General features: G+C 51.4%; 3 protein-coding genes across 3 annotated transcripts in view; all 3 read right to left on the reverse strand.

Annotated features, from left to right (window-relative positions):
• Positions 1-21,013, reverse strand: part of LOC111946100 (uncharacterized) — a 97,573-nt gene extending 76,560 nt beyond the window's left edge. The window contains 1 exon segment of the mRNA XM_086874018.1: positions 20,214-21,013. Coding sequence (XP_086730144.1) covers positions 20,214-21,007 — 794 coding nt within the window. The 5' untranslated portion in view covers positions 21,008-21,013.
• LOC147645994 (serine/threonine-protein kinase PAK 3-like) lies at positions 1,854-15,258 on the reverse strand. The gene is made up of 15 exons (XM_086874025.1): positions 15,006-15,258; positions 13,304-13,341; positions 12,729-12,860; positions 11,112-11,246; positions 10,498-10,839; positions 9,958-10,047; positions 9,387-9,558; positions 7,853-7,916; positions 7,108-7,156; positions 6,617-6,729; positions 5,907-6,024; positions 5,384-5,483; positions 4,723-4,919; positions 3,235-3,372; positions 1,854-2,120 (listed from the first exon to the last, which is right to left on the reverse strand). The coding sequence occupies exons 1-15, from the start codon at positions 15,079-15,081 to the stop codon at positions 2,001-2,003; spliced, it is 1,884 nt and encodes a 627-aa protein (XP_086730151.1). The 5' UTR covers positions 15,082-15,258; the 3' UTR covers positions 1,854-2,000.
• Positions 1,854-21,727, reverse strand: part of LOC147645993 (serine/threonine-protein kinase PAK 3-like) — a 135,635-nt gene continuing 115,761 nt past the window's right edge. Inside the window, exon 15 of the mRNA XM_086874023.1 lies at positions 1,854-1,965. The gene's annotated coding sequence lies outside the window, so the exon portion shown is untranslated. The remainder of the gene's footprint in view (positions 1,966-21,727) is intronic.

The following is a 21,727-nucleotide window of genomic DNA, read 5'->3' on the forward strand; positions in this document are numbered from 1 at the left end:
ATGGTGGCAGCTCTGAGGGCTGTGCGAGGGAAGCTCTTCCCCAGCGCTGTTTCGCGTCCTTTCCTTTCCCAGGATGGCATTTGGAAATGTTTCTTCGGCCCTATCAATACACAACTCACTGTCTTACTCAGTTTATACTTAGAAGGTTCTAAGAAGACAATGAAAAGCATAGTGTGATTATGATGCACAAATAGTAGTCAAGAAAACAGTACTCCACAGTGTAGGGCCTACAGAGCAGGGATTTTTTTATTCAATGCCAGGAGTGAGGGAGAAAGCTCCACCACAAACTCACTTGTCCGTTCTTTGCACAGGACAAGTTTTTAAACTTTTTTAACTTGATGGGCATATTCTACTTTCCTAAGCTTCATATTTTCTAATTCTGTGAGTATGGAAGCCCTTGCAGCAGGGCTCTGCATGACATAGTTGTCAGCCTCCTGGTGGTTGTTTTGGATGAAGGCTCAGGGGCTAACTGAATTCAAAAGGCCTTTTTCTTACACTTCAACACTTCCCTTTTCTGGGAATTCAACACAAACTTATAGTCAATAAATTCTGCAAGTGCTCTTGCTGCGTGAGGCCACATTGTGTCTTTCATTCAGCAATTCATGAAGAAAACACAAATTGCCTACTGAGACCCTTCTGCTCCCTCCCAAATCACTACTCAAGAACAAGCCTCAGGCACATGCCCATAGTCCCTCTCTGCCAGCAGCTCCGAGCTGCATTGCACAGTGCTTGCTGTGCCCCAGAGAGCACCAAGCAGGCTGGCCTGGTGCCCCTGAATATTTCTGCAAAGCCCTCTGCATTTCACACCTTTGCTGTGGCTCAGTGCAGAGCTCCAGGATTGCAGGCGCTTGGTCCCAGAGCTGTGTGAGGCAGTGGCTCGTGCAGATGTGCCCTGACTTGCTGTCAGTGCCTCACGCTGGCCTCGGTTCCCCTGGCAGAAATGCTGTGCCTGAAGGACACTGCCCTGTGCTGGAGCCTGCGGAGCAGCCCGGCTCCCTCCCCTTGTGCCCAGAGTGCTGCACACACTGCTGACCATTGCCAGGAGTTCCAGGGCAGGTGGCAGAAGAGCAGCAATGGTCAGGCAGGGCAGCAGCCCTGGGCTGCTCTTTGCCTTTCTCTCCTCCTGTGCAGACTCCAGACAGCCCATGGCACCAGTGTGTGCTGTGCCCAGCACGGCGCCGCTTCCCCTCAGGAGCAGCCAGCTGCCAGCTTGGCTCTGAGAGCGGAGGATTTGCCTGGTGCCAGCAAGAGGCAGCCAGGGCCAGGCTGCTGCCTCGTGCAGCTCCAAGGGCCTCCTTCCAGCCTGCCTCTGCCGAGGCTCAGGCTTCTCTGGGCTCTGTCAGGGCTCTGCTGGGGCTCCAGCCTGGCCAAGGCCGGGCCCGCTCTCACCTCACAGTCGCTGACAGCTCTGCACCACACGAGACCTTGCACAGCACCCTCACTGCTCTTTCTGCTTTCTCTCTTCAGCCAGACTCTCCTCCAGCCAAAGAAATTTCTCTTAGGGATACAAATCCAAGTGGCAGGAACCCAAATACTCTCGAGTCACATCTGCACAGCCTGCATCTGCACAGGATGTTTGCGTTGCACCGCTCCTCCTTTGGTTTTTCCTGCAAATGCCATTGTTGTTTCTGCCTCAAATAGAAATGTCAGAGCTGGGCAAAACTTGTCCAGATGGCCATATTCCAAAGGCAGTGTGGTCTGGAGAGGATGAATGAAGAGGAGCCTTCCCCCCTTAGAAACTGTACCAAAGAAGCCATCAATGTCACTTTCCACCTCTAAGAAAAAACTGACAATTCAGGAGGAAATGTTGAGCTTTCTCACAGGGTCAGAAGGAGAGAAATGTTCCAAAGGAGTTGAGATTTTAGAAATTTTATTTAAAATCCTACTCTACAATCCTACACTACAAACCTACACTATCATCCTGCACTACAATCCTACTCTATAATCCTACTCTATAATCCTACTCTGCAATCCTACTCTATAATCCTACTCTAAGTTGGTCATGGAGAAGACAGTTTATAAATTAATTGTTGCATTCCTGCCTCCTCCTTCCACTTCTTTACTGCAACGATGAGAGGTGCCAGGCTGGACCCAGGCATGGCCGATGTTATAAACTGATGCTGCAGAAAGGAAAAGAAAACAACAAGAAAGCATGATTTTCCAATCTAAGAGCTTCAAAGGCAGGGGAATACTTTTGAAATGAAATGGGGATTGAGTCAGAGTAGGTCAGGGGCATGGGGCAAGAGTGGCACAGGTTGCCCCAAGAGCTGGTAGGTGGCCCACCCCTGGAAATATCTGAGGTGTGAGTATCCTGATCTCTTGAAAGATGTCCCTGCTCATTGCAGGACACAGACTAGATGTCTCCCATGTCCCTGTGTGTTAGTTTGAGGTGAATTGACACTTAGGGAAAGAAGTAAGAAACCCCGCACAGAAGTGATTTCTTTGAGAGAAGCTGCTGGGAGCTTCCTCTGTGCCTGAGACAGGCCAATGGCTGGCTAGTTCTGAGAACTGACAACATTTTGCACCATTTAGAAATGAGATGCACCTCTGTGATGATGCACATTTTGAAAACCACCAGCCCGGGCACTGGCCCTCTTTGCTTCCGGAGCCCGAAGGTAACGGAGCTCTGGTGAGGCCGGCCCTGCTCGCCCACGGCCTGTGCTCCTGGGGGAGGCCGGGCCAGAGCCCAGCGGCTCCCGGGCGGGGGATGGAGGCTGCGGGACCCCGGCCCCAGGCTGGGCCAGGCCACGGCTGCTGACATCTTGCCCACACTAAACCCTCTCCCCGGCGTGCAGCGACGGCTCCAGGCCGAGCCTCCCCTCCCAGCGGCTCCCGGGCAGAGAGAGGGGCCCAGCACAGCCTGAAATCCAACACCGTGACTGCCATGACCTGGGTGAGATTGAACCCTTTCACTGCACAGATGAGACCTTTCTTATTCTTGTGGGCCTGATAATAAAATTTGTTATTCCTTTGAAGTTTGAAGCCTGTTTTGCCCTTCTCCTAATCCATAGCTCCCAGCAAGAAATGAGTAAGTGCCCTGGTGATTTTAGCCAGCGCTAAAACCCAGCACTCCCTGCCAGCCCAGCCCAGTCTAGGATTGCTCCCCACTGTCAGCTGAACAGCACCAAGGTTGGAAGGGAGGAGGATGGGGGCTCATCTGATGCCTTGGATTTCAGTGGAGGAGGAGCCCATCCCTGGGACACTGTTTCACCTGCAGCCCTTTTGGCATTTTACCTGCAGCAGCTCCTTGGCAGACCAGCGCTGCGCCTCGCCTTTCTGCAGGCAGCAGCTCAGGAAGTCACGCAGCAAAGGCGAGAATTGCTCGGGCTGCCGCAGCTGTGGGGTCCCTTCTGTGGCTATGTGGAATTTAGCCTGGAGAAAAAGGAAACACAAGGCTCCACCTGCTTCTTTCCCATCTGGAACTGCTCTCCCAGAGCCCATTGTTCCAGCTCCACTCTGCAGTGGCAGTTTTTGCCCTGGCAGAGAGGCAGAGATGACTTTCCTGTAGCATTTGGATGACGACTTTCCTGTATCATGAAAAAACCCAAGCCCCAAAGCCACAGCTTTGCCAACATCCAGCAGATCTTGCCTTGGCAGCTGATTTCATTGCCTGATCTAGTTAGTGGCAACTACATCAGCAAATACGTGTTTCCTTCTCGGAGGATTCCCAGCAGCTTGGCAGCCTTTTTGGAAGAGGGATTTTGCTATTCTAACTAACTCTACTATTTCCAAGAATTATTACATGAAAAGAATCTCTGCAGTGCTTGTTGGTCCCTTAAGCACAGCTGCCATAAAACAAATGTCGTCCAGCTTTTTGTCTTGTTCTTGAAAATGATGGTAATTGGAAGGAAAGAAAGGAAATGCAGCAGGTGTTCCTCAGGGAAGGAAACAAACCTTTGGAATCTCATTTTCAACACAGACACATTAAGATGCCTCCACAAATGTATTGGGTTGAAAATGCCTGTTTGGGCACACAGGAGCCACCTGCAGCTCTGTCTCTCAGCACTCTGAAAATTTCAGGTTCCCTTATGTGGCAAAAGGAAAATATTCATGGTGAAATCAGAAGTGTCATCCCTGTGGTAACCCTGTGCTCATTGGATTCTCAAGTCAATGCATTAACGCTGTGCCCATCCCAGAAAGTGCCAGGAAACAAACAGGAGGTTTTGGCAGGCTCTCCCCGTCACCAGGCTCCAGCTTGGTGATATGGAGAAAGTGGCTTGGGTTAGGAAAGAAGGTGGTCACTGAGTGTCTCAGCAGCACTGCACAAGAAGCAGAAGAGACTCTGGCTTTACAGCCTCATCTCCAGGTTCCAGGCAAGTTTCCCTGTGAGAAGAATGGGGCTGCACTTCTTCTCTCAAAAGCACTGTTTTAGAAACTTGGTTTGCTTTGAGTTTCTTTGCTTCATTTCTGGAAAGATAACAGCAGCTCTGAGATGCTTGTTTCCTATTCTTGAGGCCATCTACACAGCCAAAAGAGCTGGAACGACTTCTAAGGCAAAGCAAAATGCTGCCTGAGAATGGAGATGGTTTGGGCGAGGTAAGGCTTGAGTTCCCCCAGTGCTGCAACCAAAGCTCCAGCAGATGCTGATGTGCTGCAGGGCCATTTGTAGAAGGGGCCTTGGTGGAAGTACTTCCAGCAGATGGCCATGGGATTTTGTGCAGTGAGCAGAGAACCCGGGACAGGTGAGAAAGACAGCGGGATCAGAGAGTATTTGCTCCTTACCGATCGAGCAGTGAAACTGTCATAAGGAGTTTTTTGTTCGGCCATTTCAATTGCCACAATTCCAAAAGACCACACGTCCACTTTGGGGCCATATGGTTGACGCTTCACCACTTCAGGTGCCATCCACCAAGGAGTCCCGGTCACCGAGCACCGCTGATTTTGCTCAGGGGTGAGCTGAGCAGAAAGGCCAAAATCAGCTGAGGAGAAAGCAAAATACTCTTTTAATTTTAATACTGTCAATTAGGAAACCAAGCCAGAGAATTCCCCGGTAGAAGTTTGAGAATGTGCACTTGAATTTCCTGGACAACACTCCCTGCTCTGTTTCCTTTGGGCTTTGGCCAAGGCAATATGAATTGGCTACTTCAAACATCCCCCCATTTTTTACACTTCCTCCAGCAGTGCCTTTTGTTCCCCTGAAGGTTTAGATTGCAGCTCCCTCCCTCTGGAAGGAACACACACAGACACACACAGAGCAATAGCACTCTGGGCTGCTTGTGGCTCCTTGTCATAGCTGTGTGCACCCTGCAACTGTGCCTTCAGCCCACAGCAGGGGGGACCCCTGCACTGCCAGCAGCAGCATTTTTGGGGAGCTGGCAGTCACTGAAAGCAGCCCCACACCCCCCATTCCTGGAAGGCTGAAGCTGAGCAAGAATACACTGACCCAGCTTGACAGAGCCGTCGGTTCTGAGAAGGATGTTGTTGCTCTTGACATCTCGATGGATCACGTGGTTGGAGTGAAGAAAATCCAGTCCTTGCAGGCACTGAGAGAGAAAAGAGAACCAGGGGGGCAAAAAGTAGTGCTGTGAGTTCATCGCACAAGCAAGGAAACAGCTGTGGAAGGTTCCCTTTGCAGGGGAATGGGGAGGAATGGCAGAACACAGCACCATTGAGAGCAAGAGCCTGCTGCTCCAACAGGAGCAGAGCAGCACCTTTCTCAGTGGAGAACTGCAAATGCCAATGCAAGAGACAGAGCTAGAATACAAGAGCAGGGGATAAGAGGACAGGAAGTGAGTCCAGTGAGTGTAGGGGCACTGGCAGACAGTTCCCTTGAGATGCTCTTGCTTGCCCATAGCCGAGCAGCAGCACAGAAACCAAGCTTGGCCCATGAAATCCCTCCCGTTCTGAGCCCCTGTTTCCCAGACAATGCAGCTCAAGGCCTTGGAAGCACAGATGGGATCCCTGACCTCCCGACTGACAGCTGCAATCTCTCCTTCAGACATTTGAATCTCGTCGATGAGATCTCTCAGAGTGCCTCCGTCCATGTACTCCATCACCAGCCAGAGTTCCTCATGCACAAGGTAGCTGAAAAAAGGAAACAAGGCCATGCAGGTGAACATGCACGCCTAGGTTGGTTTTTTGCTTGAGTCTTGTTTCTGGGTCCCTTGGAGACAAGGGCAGAAGTAAAGGCATAGACATTGCCTCTAGGCTGTGCAGTGTTTGCAGTCTGTGCTGTCTCAAGGAGAAAGGCAGTTTAGGAAGAGCCCAGATAAAAAACCTGTCACGCATGGCATTTCTGGAAATAAGCACCTAGTCTTCCTGGCATGCACAGCAATGGAAAAGAGGGGCAACAATGCAAGGGCAATCCTCTCTTGGATGGTTCATCAGCATTTAAGAAACTTGAAAAACTCAAGCCCAAAGAACTGTGGAGGCAATGAACTTAGAAGGTATTGAATTCTTAAGATAGGGCTGATGCAGGTTTTTGAACAATTTTCAGTCTGCATTTGCCAGGGTGGATTCATGCAGACAAAATGCAGTCTCTTCCCATCCATTGGAGATAAGTAGAGAAATAATCATTAACAACTCTATTTCCTGCCACTGACCAAAGTGGGTTTTTAAGCTCTCATGCTTGTAGTATGTAAAGAAACATTCAAGGGATAGGACCGTGACCACTCACCTGGCTAAGTAATTCACGATCCTGGGACTCCTATTACTCTCCATGATCCTGATTTCATTCATGGTTAGTATCTTCCTACTCACTCCTTGCACATTTATTTTCTTGATGGCCACCTCAAATGACATTGAAAAGGAGTAATTTGAGAAAATTGGTAGCATGAGACCACAACACACATGGAGCAAGTGATTTTGGAATGGCACAGCCAAGCTGTGCCAAAGTGCCTTGTGATTAGACCTCATCACTGGAGTAATTAGGGAGTGACATTCCAACAGCCCATTTCTCTGCTCCCTTGGGGGTCAGTTACAGGACACGTGGCCACTGGCGATTTGCCTTGTCCACAAAGCCTGTTCCAAGTGCAATTTGCAGGCTGGCTCCAGTCTGTGCTTCTTGTGCCTTTTCAGCACAGCTCTACTCAAAGCTCCAGCCACAGCTGTCAGCAGTGGGGAAAGGCCTGGAGAGCAGCAGAGGCTGCAGGGGCTGTTGACATTTACCTCTCCTCCTGTTGCAATGTCAAGTGCTCTGGAAACCTCTCCAAAACCCCTAGAAACAAAACAGCAGCAAAGAAAGGAGAAGCCAATTAGATCTTGCAGTGGAAGCCAGTCCAGACAGGAGAGCTCTGCTGTAAATGCCTAAAAGCTGCAGGTTGCAGGAGGGGTCTGCCAGAAGGCAGATGATGCATTTTCCCCACAAGTGCCTGGGCACTGGGCCTGTTCCTGAAGCCTTGGGCTTTACTGCCTCAGCTCCAAAAGGCAGCTTATTCCTTCATCTCGGCTATCAGCTTCTAAACTGTGCAATTCTAATCCTGAGCACGGAGTATTTCCTTTAGCAAACTCTTGGAGAGAAATGTTCCAGAGAACTGTTATCTGACAGCTCTCATTGGGGGTAGGTTGTGCTTTCAGGCAAGCAAGATTCTTCTCCTTTTATTAGTGTGGCCAGATGATTTGGAGACATCCAAAAATGTGAAGGAAATGAATCCTGAGCTGTCCCACACTTGAGAGACAAGCAGATTTCCCAGGTTCTGTTCCTTGCTGCAGGCAAGACCTTGGCAGCATGGAGATGTCTTTGACAATGCCTTCTGAGCACACTTGACAAATTCTGGCCAGTACTGAGAGATGGGGCAGACTAAGCCCGCTGTCTAAACATGTGGACAACTTGTCTGACTTCCCACTTGATGGATATTCCCCCAGTGAAACACCTGGTCCATGGCTGTGTAGAAGTGACTGTGGTTGGACTCACCCGCTGCCAAGACTTTCCAGTTCGATGTATTTTGTGATGGGATTTTCCTTGTTCACCATTCTCCCTGAGGGAAACAAAATGCAAGATGCTGACTTTCAGGCAGAGATCCCAACTTGCAGGAGATGCCAAAGGCAGCCCCGCTGTCTGGGGCTCTGAACCCTCTGTGGTCAGCTGGGCAGCAAGCACAGCAGCAACAAGACAGGCAGTTGTGCAGTACAAATGGGCAGCAGAGAGACTGATTTTGTCCAGTCCTTGGAAGGAAATGAAGCGCAGAGAGCACAGCAGGGCACAGCACAAGGCTGGCAAAGGCCAAGCATGAGCACTGACAAGCAATGGCAAGAAGACACAGCCAGCCTGAGCCCCTGACAAGCTGTGGCCCCCGTTCAGGACACAACAGCATTGCCTTGGAGATCAGACACAGCCAGGTGCAGATCAAGGCCCTTTTGTGTGCCAGCAGGTGAAGGTAGACACCAAATCAGCTGGGATCTTTTCTCAGCCCCACCAGGTCTTTTCTGAGAGCACAGCACTGGCAGCTGTTATGGGCAAGAAGCAGATTAAATGGGTTGTGCTGCAGAATCACAAAGGGCTTGATGTGTTTTCCCAGAGACTGATCTGAGCAGGGCTTGGGCCAATAGGTAGGATTCTAAGAGTCATGGGAATGGCTGGGAATCAGGGATGAAAAAGTGCCATGGATCTGAGGAATACACAGCACAGGGGCTGCAGGCTCGCTCCTGAGAAATGCCTGCAGTGCTGTTTTATCTGATCACACCACGTGGATGTGTCTCTTGGACACATCTTTAGAAAAATAAAACTAGGATATTAATTACAGATTGTGGCACAAGTATCTGTTTCTTCATTGTGGGCCCAATGAAAACATCTCTTGCTCTCTGTTTCTGCTGTCACCTGATGTAGTTTCAAAGGAGTCCTCACTGACAAAAATACAGCATCCTCACAAAAACCTTGTAGATGTAGTAGAGGCAATAAAAACAGTCCTAAAAATGACACCAGTAAGACACATGGGGCAGAACAGCTCTTTCAGGATGGAGAAAAAGCAAAAACCCCTAAATGCAAAACCAAACAAGGATAAAAACTGAAAACTGAAAACGAAACCGCAACAAAAAGACAAAATCCCAAAACCAATCAATATCTCTGAAGTCTTTTGGTTCTGACAAGCGGTGGGAAGTCTGGAGTCTAAGGAGAATCTAGGAATCAAATACTCTGTTCAGTTTGGCCACTAGCACACAGAACTTGCATAGATCATTTGCTGGGCCACAGCCTTCTGCTGATCCAAGAACAATTCCTGCTGCTGCCTTTAGTGGCAAGGGAATGCCAGGCAAAGCCGAGCCAGTCCAAGCTGCCCTCAGAGGCAGCAGGAACAGCCAGAGCGCTCTCTCGCTGCCTCAGAGCACAGCAGTTCCTATGGGGAGTCCTAAATGTCTCTGGGACACCAAAGTGAGGAGGATCATTTGCTACAGCTCTGCTGGCACGTGCACACAATACACTGTCCCTCAGACAAGAAATACACCAGACGTACTCAGTTGCTCCACGAAGTCTCCCAGGCTCTCCTGGAGCTGAGCAGCAGATGTGTCACTGCTGGAAATGGACAAACTGCCCCGGCTCCACTGCTCAGCTTGGGCAACAAAGGCTCCTTTAGATGCTGCTGCTGCTGCTGCTACAGCAGATTGAATGGAAGAGCCTGTGTAGATCTGAGAGAAGAAAGGAGTTTGTGTCAGAAAGCTGGCTGGCAGAGATTACCCCGAGTTCCCTTTTCAAATGCAAGCCCTTAGGAAGTTGCTGTTAGCCACATGCAAAGCTCATCAGCTGGATTTTTTGGATGCCCACTTCTGGAACCAAATGGTCAAAACCCAAGGTTGGTTTTAATCAAGTTGATGGCCAGTTTCATATTCCATTTTCCTGGATGTTCTCAAGGATGACTGCAACAACGACCATTCCACTTCCTCCCAAGGATCCCTTTCCCCCTCCAAGGGCTGCAGACACATTTGCAGCTCCTTGTTCTAATGTTGGAGCTCCTCCCCCTCAGTCCTCTTTTCCTGCACCATCTTCAGAAGGTGCTCAGCCTGCAGCACTTGTGCTTGGGACAGTACCTGTGCCTCCCGCCGACCTTGGGGCTCTTCATCAGCCGGCATTTGCTGGAAGCCTTCGCAGGCTGCCAGGTGAGATATCAACACGTCCACCTCAAGTCAAAGAGAACAAAGCAGTCAGAGACCACAGCTTGTCCCTCCCTGTGTGCCAAGGCTCATTGACTGTGAGCAAAGGGAAAGAGCAGGACAGCAGCAGATTCACCAAGGGATACAGACAGCTTGCAGCTTGTATTCCAAATCTGTCTGGGGGACTGTGTTCACTTGCAAAAAGCCCTGAAGAAACAAGGAGAGCAGGAGCAGGCCAGCAGGAATCCCTTGAGATGAGTGCTGGCAAAAGGGGCAAATGACTGGTGCCACTGTCCAGGGCAGCAGCTGAGATTGAGCACAGCAGGAAATGTCCTTCCAAGCAGCTGGGATAGACACTACAGCAGGATGGCACTGAGAGGCATCAGCCCAGCCCCCTGCTGCTCTGCAGAGGAAAGGCAAGAAGGGCAGAAAGCACCAGACTGCAGTGACTGCTGTGCCTATCGCTCTTTCACTCACTCGATTTTCTAGAGCCTCTTGCTGCTGAGCGAGGAGATGGAATTTCTCTTGGATGATTCTCTTTTCTTCCTCCAGCCTGTTCTCCCTTGCCCTGATCCTAGCCTCAGCTTCCTGCAGCTCTGCCAGAAGCTCCTCATCGGAGGCCTGTGAAGAAGGACAGAGAGGAATTTCCATGAGTGGAGTGTCTGCCACTCTGTCACTCACCTGGTTCTGTTGATTGCCTCTCTGCCAGGGGAGATTCATCTCCTCTTCGATGCTTCTGTCTTCCTCAGGCCTCCTCTTCACTGCCATGATGGCCCTCGGAGCTTCAGGCAGCTCTGCCTGGGGCTCTGCCTCGATGTTCTGTACACACAAATGGAGAGCAAGTGCCTGGGAGCTGCCATCAGGCTCAGCTTCTTCCTCAGTTTCAGCCTCAAAATCACACTCATTCAGTCACTTCTTTCTGCTTCCCTACCCACCTCTGCTTCCACTGTAACCTCCTGTCCCGCTGCTGATCTCTGCAGAGGCTCTTTGCTTTCAGGGCCTCTGGCACTCGTGGCCTGCTCAGTCCCAAGAGCTGCGTTTTATGCCCCTCTTCCTGCCCTTCACTCTGTCCCCTGCTGAGTCAGCCTTACCTGGCCATTCTCCAGTGGCTCTTCCACCTGCTGCCCCAGCTGCTCTTCCTGCTCTTGGGCTGGGAACAGCTCTCCCTCAGGCTGGCACGGCCGTCCTGATAAAACAATCTGCTCCTGCTCTTTCTCTGGATGGACCTGCAGAGAAAGCAAGAGAAGATGGGCTTCAACTTCTCATCCAACATTTGTGGGCCAAGACTCAAAGGCTGATGGGCTCCCACGTTCCCAAAGCTCTGTGCTGCTGCTCTCCTGCCCTGTTCTCTGCCCATGGGGAAGCACAGATTCCAAAGTGACCCTGGCAGTGCAATCAGGGCCCATCTGGCACTGAATCTCCAACAGACTCTTGGGCAGCTGACAGGAAATGTGGGGCATTTCTCAAGGGCCTCCCTCCCCTTCTGCTGTGTCCTGCTTGTCTCTCCCTAGTGACCGACAGCCAGCCCTGTCCCACAGCTCCATCCTGGCTCTGCAGGGGCTTCCTGGCTGAGCTCAGCCCTTGGGAGAGACACTGCTGGAGTTCATGTTCTTTTCAGGCCTGCCCTGCCACTCCTGCCCCTCTGACATCTACACTCTTGTTAGAAATCCTGCTCATTCAGGAGACAAGGATGTGTGCAATTGGATCCTCTGCTGCAGGTCAGAGAGCCTCTATGGCCACCTCAGGATATGGAAGAGGACCAAGGTGTTTCTCCTCCCTCTTTTGTCAGCTGAGAATTCTGAGTGGCACTGACAGAGATCCTCAAAAGGCCCCACCAACAAATTAATTGACACACCCCTAGGGATGCCAATGAAGGAAGCCATGGGTCATGTAATGCATGTATGACCAAAGTCACCAAAAACCACCTAAACCATGGAATTGTCCCACCTCACTAGGACAGGCAGAAATTTATAGGTTAAACAGGGAGTGTCAGGACAGAAGAGGCAGGAGGAGGAAAACAGCTCTGAGGAGAAAAAACAACCATCTCTAAAGGGGTTCTTAGCAACACAAGACAGCACTCAAGGACTTGCAGCTTTGCCCCCACACTAGGCTCCAATGCAGTTTCCAGAGCTGCAGACTTCACCACAAAACGTATCAAGAGAAACTTGCCACTTGTGGATTTTGCCTCAGAAGAAGGGTTCAGAACTACACAGTTTGTTTCTTTGGCCACACAGGACAAGAATGGCCGGCCACAGCTTCATGGACAACACAATCATCTCCTTGCAGCTTATCAAAAGCCAAAAGACAGGTGGCCTAAAAGACTCTGCAGAAGTGAAGAATTACTCAAGGAAACTGCAGAACACTTCTCCAGGTCATGCAGAGGTTTCCAAAAAGGGACAGCAAACAAAGCAAGCCCTGTGAGCCCCAGAAATGCCGTGTGAGCCCTTGGCCATGGCTTGGCAGAAGCCAAGAGACAGAGCTTCCCTGAGCCAAGCAGCCAGCTGCTCACCCACAGGCAGCAGCGCTTTGGGGCCTCAGCACGACGGCTCAAAGCCCAATTTCCAGCTGCCACGGGATGGGGGAATGGCTGGGTGCTGGCAGGACTCCAGCACTCAGCATCCTCAGCCAGCAACAGCAAGTGCTGGCTGCTCAGAAACTTGCAGCTCTGCCTTGCACTAAAGACAGCAGCACCCAGCAGTGGCACTTACTGTCTGGGCATGGTCAGGCTGGGCTGTGACCACAGCTGGAGGCTCGTGCTCCTTTTGCTCATTTTGCTCCTCTTTGGCCTCTTCTCCAGGAGCAGAGGGAGCCACAGCAGAGTCTGCTCTTGCTTCTGGGCTCTGTGGACAGATGGTGGAGTTAGGGACAGGCAGCTCCCTGTCATTTAGAACCTTATTTCTCTTCAGCTCGATTTCTACAACCAGCTCTACCAAGCACAAATCATCAGCTTTGATAGCAATGGGATTCTAAGTCTCTCCAAGTAAATTAAAATGGGTTAATTCAGCCAGGCTGCAAATAGCTCTGAATTAGAGAGTTCACCCTGGCTACTATCAGCAATCAACGTTCTCTCTGCAAATCTGAGCTTTGAGTTCTTTTAAAGCTCTGCAATGGAAAATTAGGAAATAGCCAACAATGCCTTTGCTATTGCTGCTGTAAACATGGAAATGGATCTTCTTTCAGCCCACCCAGCTGGCCCTCTGCACTCTACTGCCACAGGCCAAGCTCACAGTTCCCTGCACAATTCTGAAACACCAGGAGCATCAAATGTTCCTTTCTGACTCACCTCAGGATCGGCACCTCTGAACACACGGCTCAGATGACCTGCAGGTGAGCAAGGAAAATAAACCAAATTCTTTGAGAAAACTGGAGAGAACCGTGGCCTATTTAGAACAGCATCTGAGAAGATCTCCCAGTCTGCATTTTCAAAGGTGTCCTGCTTGACTGGTGTGGTTTAAAGCAGCAACTAAAAAATCACTAGAAAAGTTACTTATTTCTTGCTGTGAGATATGGATTAGAACAAGAGGAAAACAGGCTTAAAACTTAAATGGAATAAAGAAAGTTCATTAACAAAAACTACAAGAATAAGAAACCAGAATAAAACTTCCAGAACAACCCTTTTCTCCCCCACTACCCAACCATTCCCTTGATTATATGACAACATAGAGACAAAAATACTTTGGAACTTTGGTGTTTACAACAGTCCCAATTTCTGCTGGAGTCTTTTCATCAGTCTTTGTCGAGAAACAGAAGTCTTCTTCTGCTATCTATGGAGTTTTTCATACAAAAACTATTTTTCTTCATAGCTTTCTATTTCTCTGATGCCAGCTGCTCGCAAATCTGCCATCAGTTGTCTCCTCCCATTTCCCATCACTCTGAGGTGTGTTATGGGTCATGAGTCTAGGGATGTCATTTTTATGAATGAGTTATTCAAAGGCAAAAGTTCTCTTCATCTGTTTTTGTGAGGCCTCCTGGAAACAGAAGTTTTCTTTTTGCTTCTTAAAAGCCACAAATCTTCAACTCTTACTTCTCCCCCTCTGTTCCAGCATCTCACAGTGTCACAACTACTTCATCATTTGCTCAAAATCCACACTTGGAAACACTCCATTCCTCCCAATATACTCTGTCATGAATTAAAGGAGTTTTTTTCAGAACATTACTGTCCATGCCCATAGCTTTAACAGAAAAATATTTCAGCTTATTAAAGCATCTCCTTATTTCTCTTCCCCCTCTCAATTTAATTTTTTTCTTCACTCTCTTTGATGGGTTGATGGTTGATCACTCCCTCTCTCTCTCTCTCTGAAAAAAAAGGATTAATCTGCAAGTCTCATGCAGGCAGTAAAAGAGTTAAAATCTTGCTAAAGCTGCAGATGTTGATGGTGTCAGGTTTCAGTTCAGTGGCAGAAACTGCAAACCAAGTCAGGCTGGCCGGCTCCGTTTCTCCCCCCACCCTGCCCTCTGCAGCCTTGTCCGGCCTGGAGGGGGGGAGGAGGCCGAGACAGAGCCCTGTGACCTCGTCAGAAGCCAGAAACCAAAGAGAACAAAAAATTCCCGGCCTCACATCTTCAGGTGGTGTTCACAGGTTGATCTCACTTCTCAATAGTTAAAACCGCTGCCAATTCTCACCCATGGCCAGGAATTAGTCAGGAGAAAAAACTCCCATCAGCCTCCAGCAGTTTCAACTTCCCCAGCTCTCAGAGCTATCTTAAAAGTAAAGCCACCCCAAGAGATTGAGCCAGCAAAGTGAGGAAATGCCAGACTCTGCTGCCACAGGCTCTCCCGTGGAGGGAACAGAAGCCCTGCAAATGCTGCCCGCAGCCCCCTGGCTACAGACACCCCGTGTTTTGCTGAAGGTGTTGACAGGAGCTTGACCAAACCAGGGGCATCCTCATGGTCTTTGTGTTTCAATAGCAACCCGGTCACTAAGAAAGAGCAGGGAGACCTACAAAAGCCAGCTCAGGTTCCAGCCAGGGAAAACCTCTACTTACGTGCCAGGTTGGTGAGGTAATAGCCGGCATAGGCGATGCCATAAATGGTGCAAACGGCAACAGCGAGCTGCTCCATCACTGTAGCACTGCTGTGCCAGTTTGCACACTCTGCTCCACCACGAAAACAAACACGGCTCCTGTCAGTGTGCAGCTGCCCACTGACAAACGCCTCAAGCAGGAGGATGCTCCTGCACTGAGCAAGCCCAAGAGCTGCTCTGAGCCTGAGGCCTTCCGTGCACCAAGGCAACCTTGGGATGTCACCACGACAAGGTGGCATCCATGCCCTGACATCACAAAGCCAATGCTCTGCGCTGCTCTGGGAATTGATGCAGAGCAACCCAACCTTCCCTACAGCAAACACAAAATTGCCTGGCAGGTTCTCCTCTGTCACAAAGGGTCACAAATCCTTTGGTGGGCTGTGGGAAATGGAAAGACAGAAACTTCCACAGATACTGAAGGGTTTAATTTCCAGCCTTGGAAGGAGCTTGGGTTCATGCAATGCTAAAGGTTCACAGACGCTGAGTCGAGAATTCATAAGCTTAATGTTCCTATAGCTGCAAGTAAGAATATGCCATAAGTAAATAAAAATCTGTATTGAGTGAGATGGTGGAGAGATTTCAAGTGTAATTGTGTGATTTTATAGAGTAAGCTATGAATCTAAATATTATCCTGAGAAGCACATGTGTGTAGGTGAGCTAGCAGTGTATTGGGTGAAAAGCAGACACAGTGCAGCAGAACTTGGCAAAGGTGAAAGGTGATTAAGTAATAATAAACCTCTTCAATTTAGTGCATTAGCCAAAAATCTCAGATTAGAGAATCTAAGCCATCACTGCACCAGGCTGAAGCTGAGGATCCCCAGCCAAGCTCAGAGGGAGGAGAACACAGCATTTGTGGGATCCTTTCCAGTCTGACTTGCTTTAGCTGGAGCCTGGGGGAGGAGAGAGCAGGAGAAGGGTTGGCTGAGTCCTCTCCCCTCTGCCTTGCCCTTCTCTGCTGGATCCTCAGTTCATCCCACACCCACCCCAGGACTCCATCCCCATCCTACTGGGGCTGACAGGATTAAAGGAGATAAAGAGGAGATAAAAAAGATAGAGAGGAGAGAAAAAGAGAATTTGAATGCAGCTTAAATATGAAAGAAATGCACATGTTAGTGAGTGCTGAGCGTTCCAAGGGAGCTGAAGGGTTTGGGAAGGGCCAGGAGCCCGTGAAGGGCTCAGGAGCTGCTGCTGCCGGGAGGGAGGAAATGCACCAATGGCTCCCAGCAGAGTCTGTGCTTTGAGGCTCTTTCCCAAACAGCTGCAGGAGGGAAAGCAGCTGAGTTTGGAGGAAGAGTTTTCTGCTGAGGTTTCCTGTTTGGAGCTGTCACAAGCTTGAGCTGCTCAAGGGAAACGCGGCTCTGCTTCCAGCAGGGCCCAACTGCCCGGGAGCACAACTTGGTTCCCTGGCCCTGAGCCAACGGGCAGCAGCAGCTTCTGTTCCCTCCTGGCTCTTGTGTCATTTCCAGCAGCACAAGACACACCAAGAAAAGCTCCTCCAGAACATGCCATGAGAAACACAACCTGATTTCATGGCATGAAGGAGCTCTGACAGTCCCACGGGCTCAGGTTTGTTTGTCAGTGAACAGAGCAGGGAAAAGCACAGCCACATTCCCTGCACAGGGAATTCACAGGAGGAAAGTGCAGCGCTGGAGGATGTGCTTGGATACAACGTTCCCACGGCAGTTTTGGGGATAAAATTGTCAGGAGAGAGAAAAGAAAAAGTCCTACCAAGGGTGGGCTGGGGAGGGCTGGTGCTTCCCGGGAGGCTCCCGAAGCTCAAGAGGACAAAGCCCAGACCTTGTCCAAGCTGCGAGCTGGGTCTGAGCCAGAAATCAGGGGGTGGCAGAGACATTGCTGCTGAAGGGCTTCAGATTGCCAAAGCTAAAGTGTCCAGCATCAAGGGACAACTTGAGGTTATGGAAGTCCCAGTGCCCACGTTCCATCCCCTCATTTCAAGCTGAAAGCGGAGCTTCACTTGTGACTCTGCTTTTTAATAAAGAATGTAAAAATTCAACAAAATTCCCTTTAAGACCCCACAAAAGTTCACACTGTGAGAGCTCACTCGAGGCAGCCCCAACTCCTGCCCTGGTTCAGTCCCTGTCAAGCCCACTGTGCTTTCCAGCTGCTTTGCTCCAGCTCCCCCCAAATCACCACGAATTCCACTGAACTGAAACAAATCCAAATCCTCGTGGGTCGGGACAAGGGCAGGGAGAGGTCACTCAGGGATCACCATCAGGGGCACAACAGCCCGACACGGGGAAATGAACTGAGCTTAGGATTGAGCAAATCAGACCAGGAGAATGAGGATTAAAATCAGTCTTGAGAAACACCTCCTCCCGCTCCTGAACTTTTCTGTCCGGGCCGCTGCTCTCGGGGCACAGAGAGGGGCCCAGCCGTGTCCCTCCAAACCTCCCTGGGAATCACCCCAGTGCCCTCAGCCCTCCATCTGCCCATCCCCGGGGCCCCTTGTCCCTCCCAATGGCTCCCGTGGCTCTCCCAGTCCATCCCAGCCTCTCCCAGTCCATCCCAGCCTCTCCCAGTGACCCCGCCTGTCCATGTCGCCTCTCCGTGGATCTGCCGCCCCTCAGCCAATCAGAGCGCGTCTCTCTGATGACTCATCAGTTACCGGGCAGATCCACAGAGCCGAGAGCCCCGCGCTGGACTCGGCCTGCGAGCACCGCGCACTTCATTCCCAGTCCCTCCCAGTGCCACCACAGTCCCTCCCAGTGCCACCACAGTCCCGCCCAGTGCCACCACAGTCCCGCCCAGTGCCACCACAGTCCCTCCCAGTGCCACCACAGTCCCGCCCAGTGCCACCACAGTCCCTCCCATTGACACCACAGTCCCGCTCAGTGACACCATAGTCCCGCCCACTCCTTTTTAGCCATACCCAGTCTATTCCTAGTTCATTCTCACTTCACTCCCAAAACTCCACACCCTCATCCAGTGTCCCAGTATCCACTCTCATCTCTTTCAGTGCCATCCCAGTCCCTCCCAGTCCATTCCCAGTCCCTCCCATTTCCACACCACTCCTCTCCACTCTCTCCCAGTGCCCATCCCAGCGTGTCCATCTCGCTGGTGCCCTCCAGCTCCCAGCCCGGCCCCGGCCGCCTGCTCTGCTCCCTGATGGATTTCTCCCCTGCCCACATCCAGCTGAGCTGCTCCCAGGGCCAGCAGCAGCTCTCGGGCCACGTGCTGGCCACTGCCGTGCTCCCCAGCGGGGACTGGAGCCAGCAGCTCCTGGTGCTGCTGGAAACCGCCCCCGGCAATGCGGGCTCAGCTCCAGCTGCCAGGTGGAGCACGGCAGCCTGGAGCACCCCCTGAGCCGGCACCGGGGCACGGCCCGGCCCCCACAGCGCCGGGGGCAGCGGGGGAGGCACTGGGGGGGCCCAGAGGGGGATTGGGGGGTGCTGGGAGGAACTGGGAGGGAGTTTGAGATAGACTGGTTTAAACTGGAGAAGGGATTGAGGTACTTAGGATGGCTGGGAAGGGGTTTGAAGGATGTTGGGGAGGGTGGGATGGGGTTCTGGGGGTGCTGGTGGACACTGGGAGGGAGTTTGGGGGTGCTGGGTGTCACTGGGAGGGATTTGAGTGAGCCTGGAGGAGCTGGAAGAAGATTGGGGATGGGAAAGCAGGGATTTGGACGTGGTTCATTTTGCTGTGAAGAGTTGGGGAGGGTTCTTCATAAGTCCTGCTGGTGCTGGAAGGGACTGGGGGAGGGTTTGGGGGTCCAGGGGAAGTGGGGAGAAATTGGGAGGGGGCTGTGGGATCCTGAGAGGAACAGGAGGGGCTCTGCTGGGTCCTGGGGAGGCTGGGAAGAGACTGGCAGTGATTTACCAAAATAGCAATATTGATCCAGTATCAACATCAATCTGTTAATGGACAAAAACGTCTCCAACAGTTTAAAGTTACAAAGTGGATGTTTAATCACAGCACTGGGCGAGTGCGGGAGTCACCCCTTAATACGCACTGCAAGTTGACAAAAGATTCCAGTGTCTATTTATTTACAAAAGTCTTGAATATCCAAAATATGAATACATATTCATAATGCTAACACTTCCCCTTCCCCACTTTGGATTGAAATGCACTGTAATGCGTTTAAAATGTCACAACACCTGCCTGGTTGGCTCCATAATTTGAGGAGGGGGTCGTTTTGGCAAGGAGGAATCATCAAGAGATGAAAAAAACCTGCTCTACCTCACTCTCACCTTTCTACCTTTACAGTGGTTGACATTACAAATGACATTTGGTACAACTCCAGTTTCCTCCCCTGTGACTTTAAAATGGGTTTCCAAATGTAAGGTCTGTGATCTTCCTGAACACGTTCATCAGTTTCTGTTTTCTCATTATAAGCACAGCTAAACAAACATACAATGACAAGTAATTTTTTACCTCAGTCCGAGATTCATTATCTCAAATCCTGCTTCTCACTTAATCATTAACTCTGACTACTTCCAGCAAGGCCAATCTCTAGCCAAGCTCTCTTATTTTTCTAAAATTCTTAATTTTTTAAAATTAGTGACTCTAAAGGAGGTTTCAGAGGGTCCTGGGTGGGCTGGGAGAGACTGGGAGGGTCTTTGGAGTGGCTTGGGCTGTCTGTGAGAGGTTTTGGGGGTCCTGACCTCTGCAAAACCCCCAGGGATGCCATGAAACGCTGCCCACAGCAAGATGCTGACAGGGATTGGAGTCTCCGTGTTGGGCTTCGTCTTCCTGGCACTGGGGCTCAGCTTCTGCCTGTGCAGGAAGGTGAGGGGGGGTCCTGGGGGTCTTTCCCCCTCCCCCCCCCACAGAGCGTGTGTGCTCCCCTCTGGGCCCCCAAGCCCGGTGTCACCCCCTTTTCTCTGCCCACACAGCTCCTGAGGCAAAAGGTTCTCGAGGATTGAAAGTCAACAATTCCCACTGTCATTCTGTATCCTGTTGGATTTTCATTCCCCTGCTTTCATCCAGGTGCCCACAGGGAGCCAGGAAGATGTGGAGCCTCCCAGCCAGGTGTCTTCCCAACACGCATCACCAGGACCACGGATCACCAGGGCTCTGCCCAACGGGGGTCACTGGGGATCATCCAACGCCCATCCTCCCATGGGGGATGGAGCTGGAGCAGCGCACGAAGCTCTTCCCGCACTCGGGGCACTCGCAGGGCTTCCCTTACTGGTGCCTCCGTTGGTGTTGGGTCAAGTTAGAGCTCTGTGAGAAGCTCTTCCCACACTGGGGACACTCATAGGGCCTCTCCCCAGTGTGGATGCGCCGGTGCCTGACGAGGATGGAGTTGCGGTTGAAGCCCTTCCCGCAGTCGGGGCAGCGGAAGGGCCTCTCGTCTGTGTGAATCCGCTCATGTAGGAGGACATCGGAGCTGGTCTGAAACTTCTTCCCACACTCAGGACACTCGAAGGGCCTCTCCCCAGTGTGGACGAGCTGGTGTGCCCTCAGGTTGGAGCTCCACCCAAAGCTCTTCCCACATTCCAAGCAGGTGTAGGGCCGTTCCCCTGTGTGGACCACCTGGTGTGTCATCAGGGAAGATGTGTTCATGAAGCTCTTCGCACATTTTCCACACTCATAGGGCCGTTCCCCAGTGTGGATCCTCTGGTGTTTCTGCAGGCTGGAGCTCTGGCTGAAGCTCTTCCCACATTCCCCACACTCATAGGGCTTTTCCCCAGTGTGGATCACCTGGTGCCGGTGCAGGTTGGACCTGTAGCTGAAGCCCTTCCCACATTCCAAGCACTTGTGGGGCTTCTCCCCCAGCTCTGAGCTCTGGCTGGATCTCTGGCCGTGTTCCTGGCACTGGGGGGATCTTTGCTCCTCGCAGCTCCCTGGACTGGGTTTGCAGCCCCTCCTTGTGTGGGACCTCTGGGGCTTTTTCTCATCCTCTTCCATCTGGACACAGTTTGGGAATGAAAATTCCTGGTTGGGAGGGAAAAAAGAGAGGAGAGCGCTTTGTGCTGGGGGTTCCTCCTTGCCCAAATTCATCTCAGAAAGTCATTAAGCATCTTGTGTCTGTAAGAACCTCAACAACACCAAGATTCAGCCCAAACATCATCCAAATATCAAAACAGATCAAAAATTAATCAAACAACAAGATTCAGCCAAAATCCCTGGACAATACAAAGGTTCAGCCCTCACAAGAAACCAAAGCACCAACATTTAGCCCAATAAAGCTCAGAAACACCAAGATTCAGCCCCATCAAAATCATGGATCCCACTCCCTGGTCACCTGCTGCATGGGGAGGGGAGCGGGGAAACACTCCTGGGACTGGGAGAGCTGCAGATACAGGGATGAACTTTGTGATGCTTCCTCTTCCTACTCCTCCTCTTCCTGTGTCGCTACTCTTCCTCACACTCCTCCTCCTCCTTCTGCACAACCCCAGGTACATATGTTCACCATTTTGCTCTTCAACCCTGCTTCTCCATCCCTTCTCCTCCTGCCCCCAGGCCCAGCACCCACTGCCGCCTCCCTCTTCCCCCCCAGTCCCACAGCATCCCACCGCAGGGGCACGGATGCAGCTGGGCCAGCTCGGCCTGGGGCAGCGCTGGGCTCTCGGCCGCTTCCGCCCGCACTCGCTCCCCACTGCAGCCGCTCCCGCCACCACAGCGCGGGGGGGCCCGGCCTTGGCGCTCCCCCCTCCCACCTCCCCAAATTCCCCTCCAGGGGGGCTGGATGCTGGGGCCCAGGGAGGGCACAGGTGGGAT

Source organism: Cyanistes caeruleus, unplaced genomic scaffold, assembly GCF_971803275.1.
Source record: "Cyanistes caeruleus unplaced genomic scaffold, bCyaCae1.hap1.1 HAP1_SCAFFOLD_135, whole genome shotgun sequence".
NCBI classification, from domain to species: Eukaryota; Metazoa; Chordata; class Aves; order Passeriformes; family Paridae; genus Cyanistes; species Cyanistes caeruleus.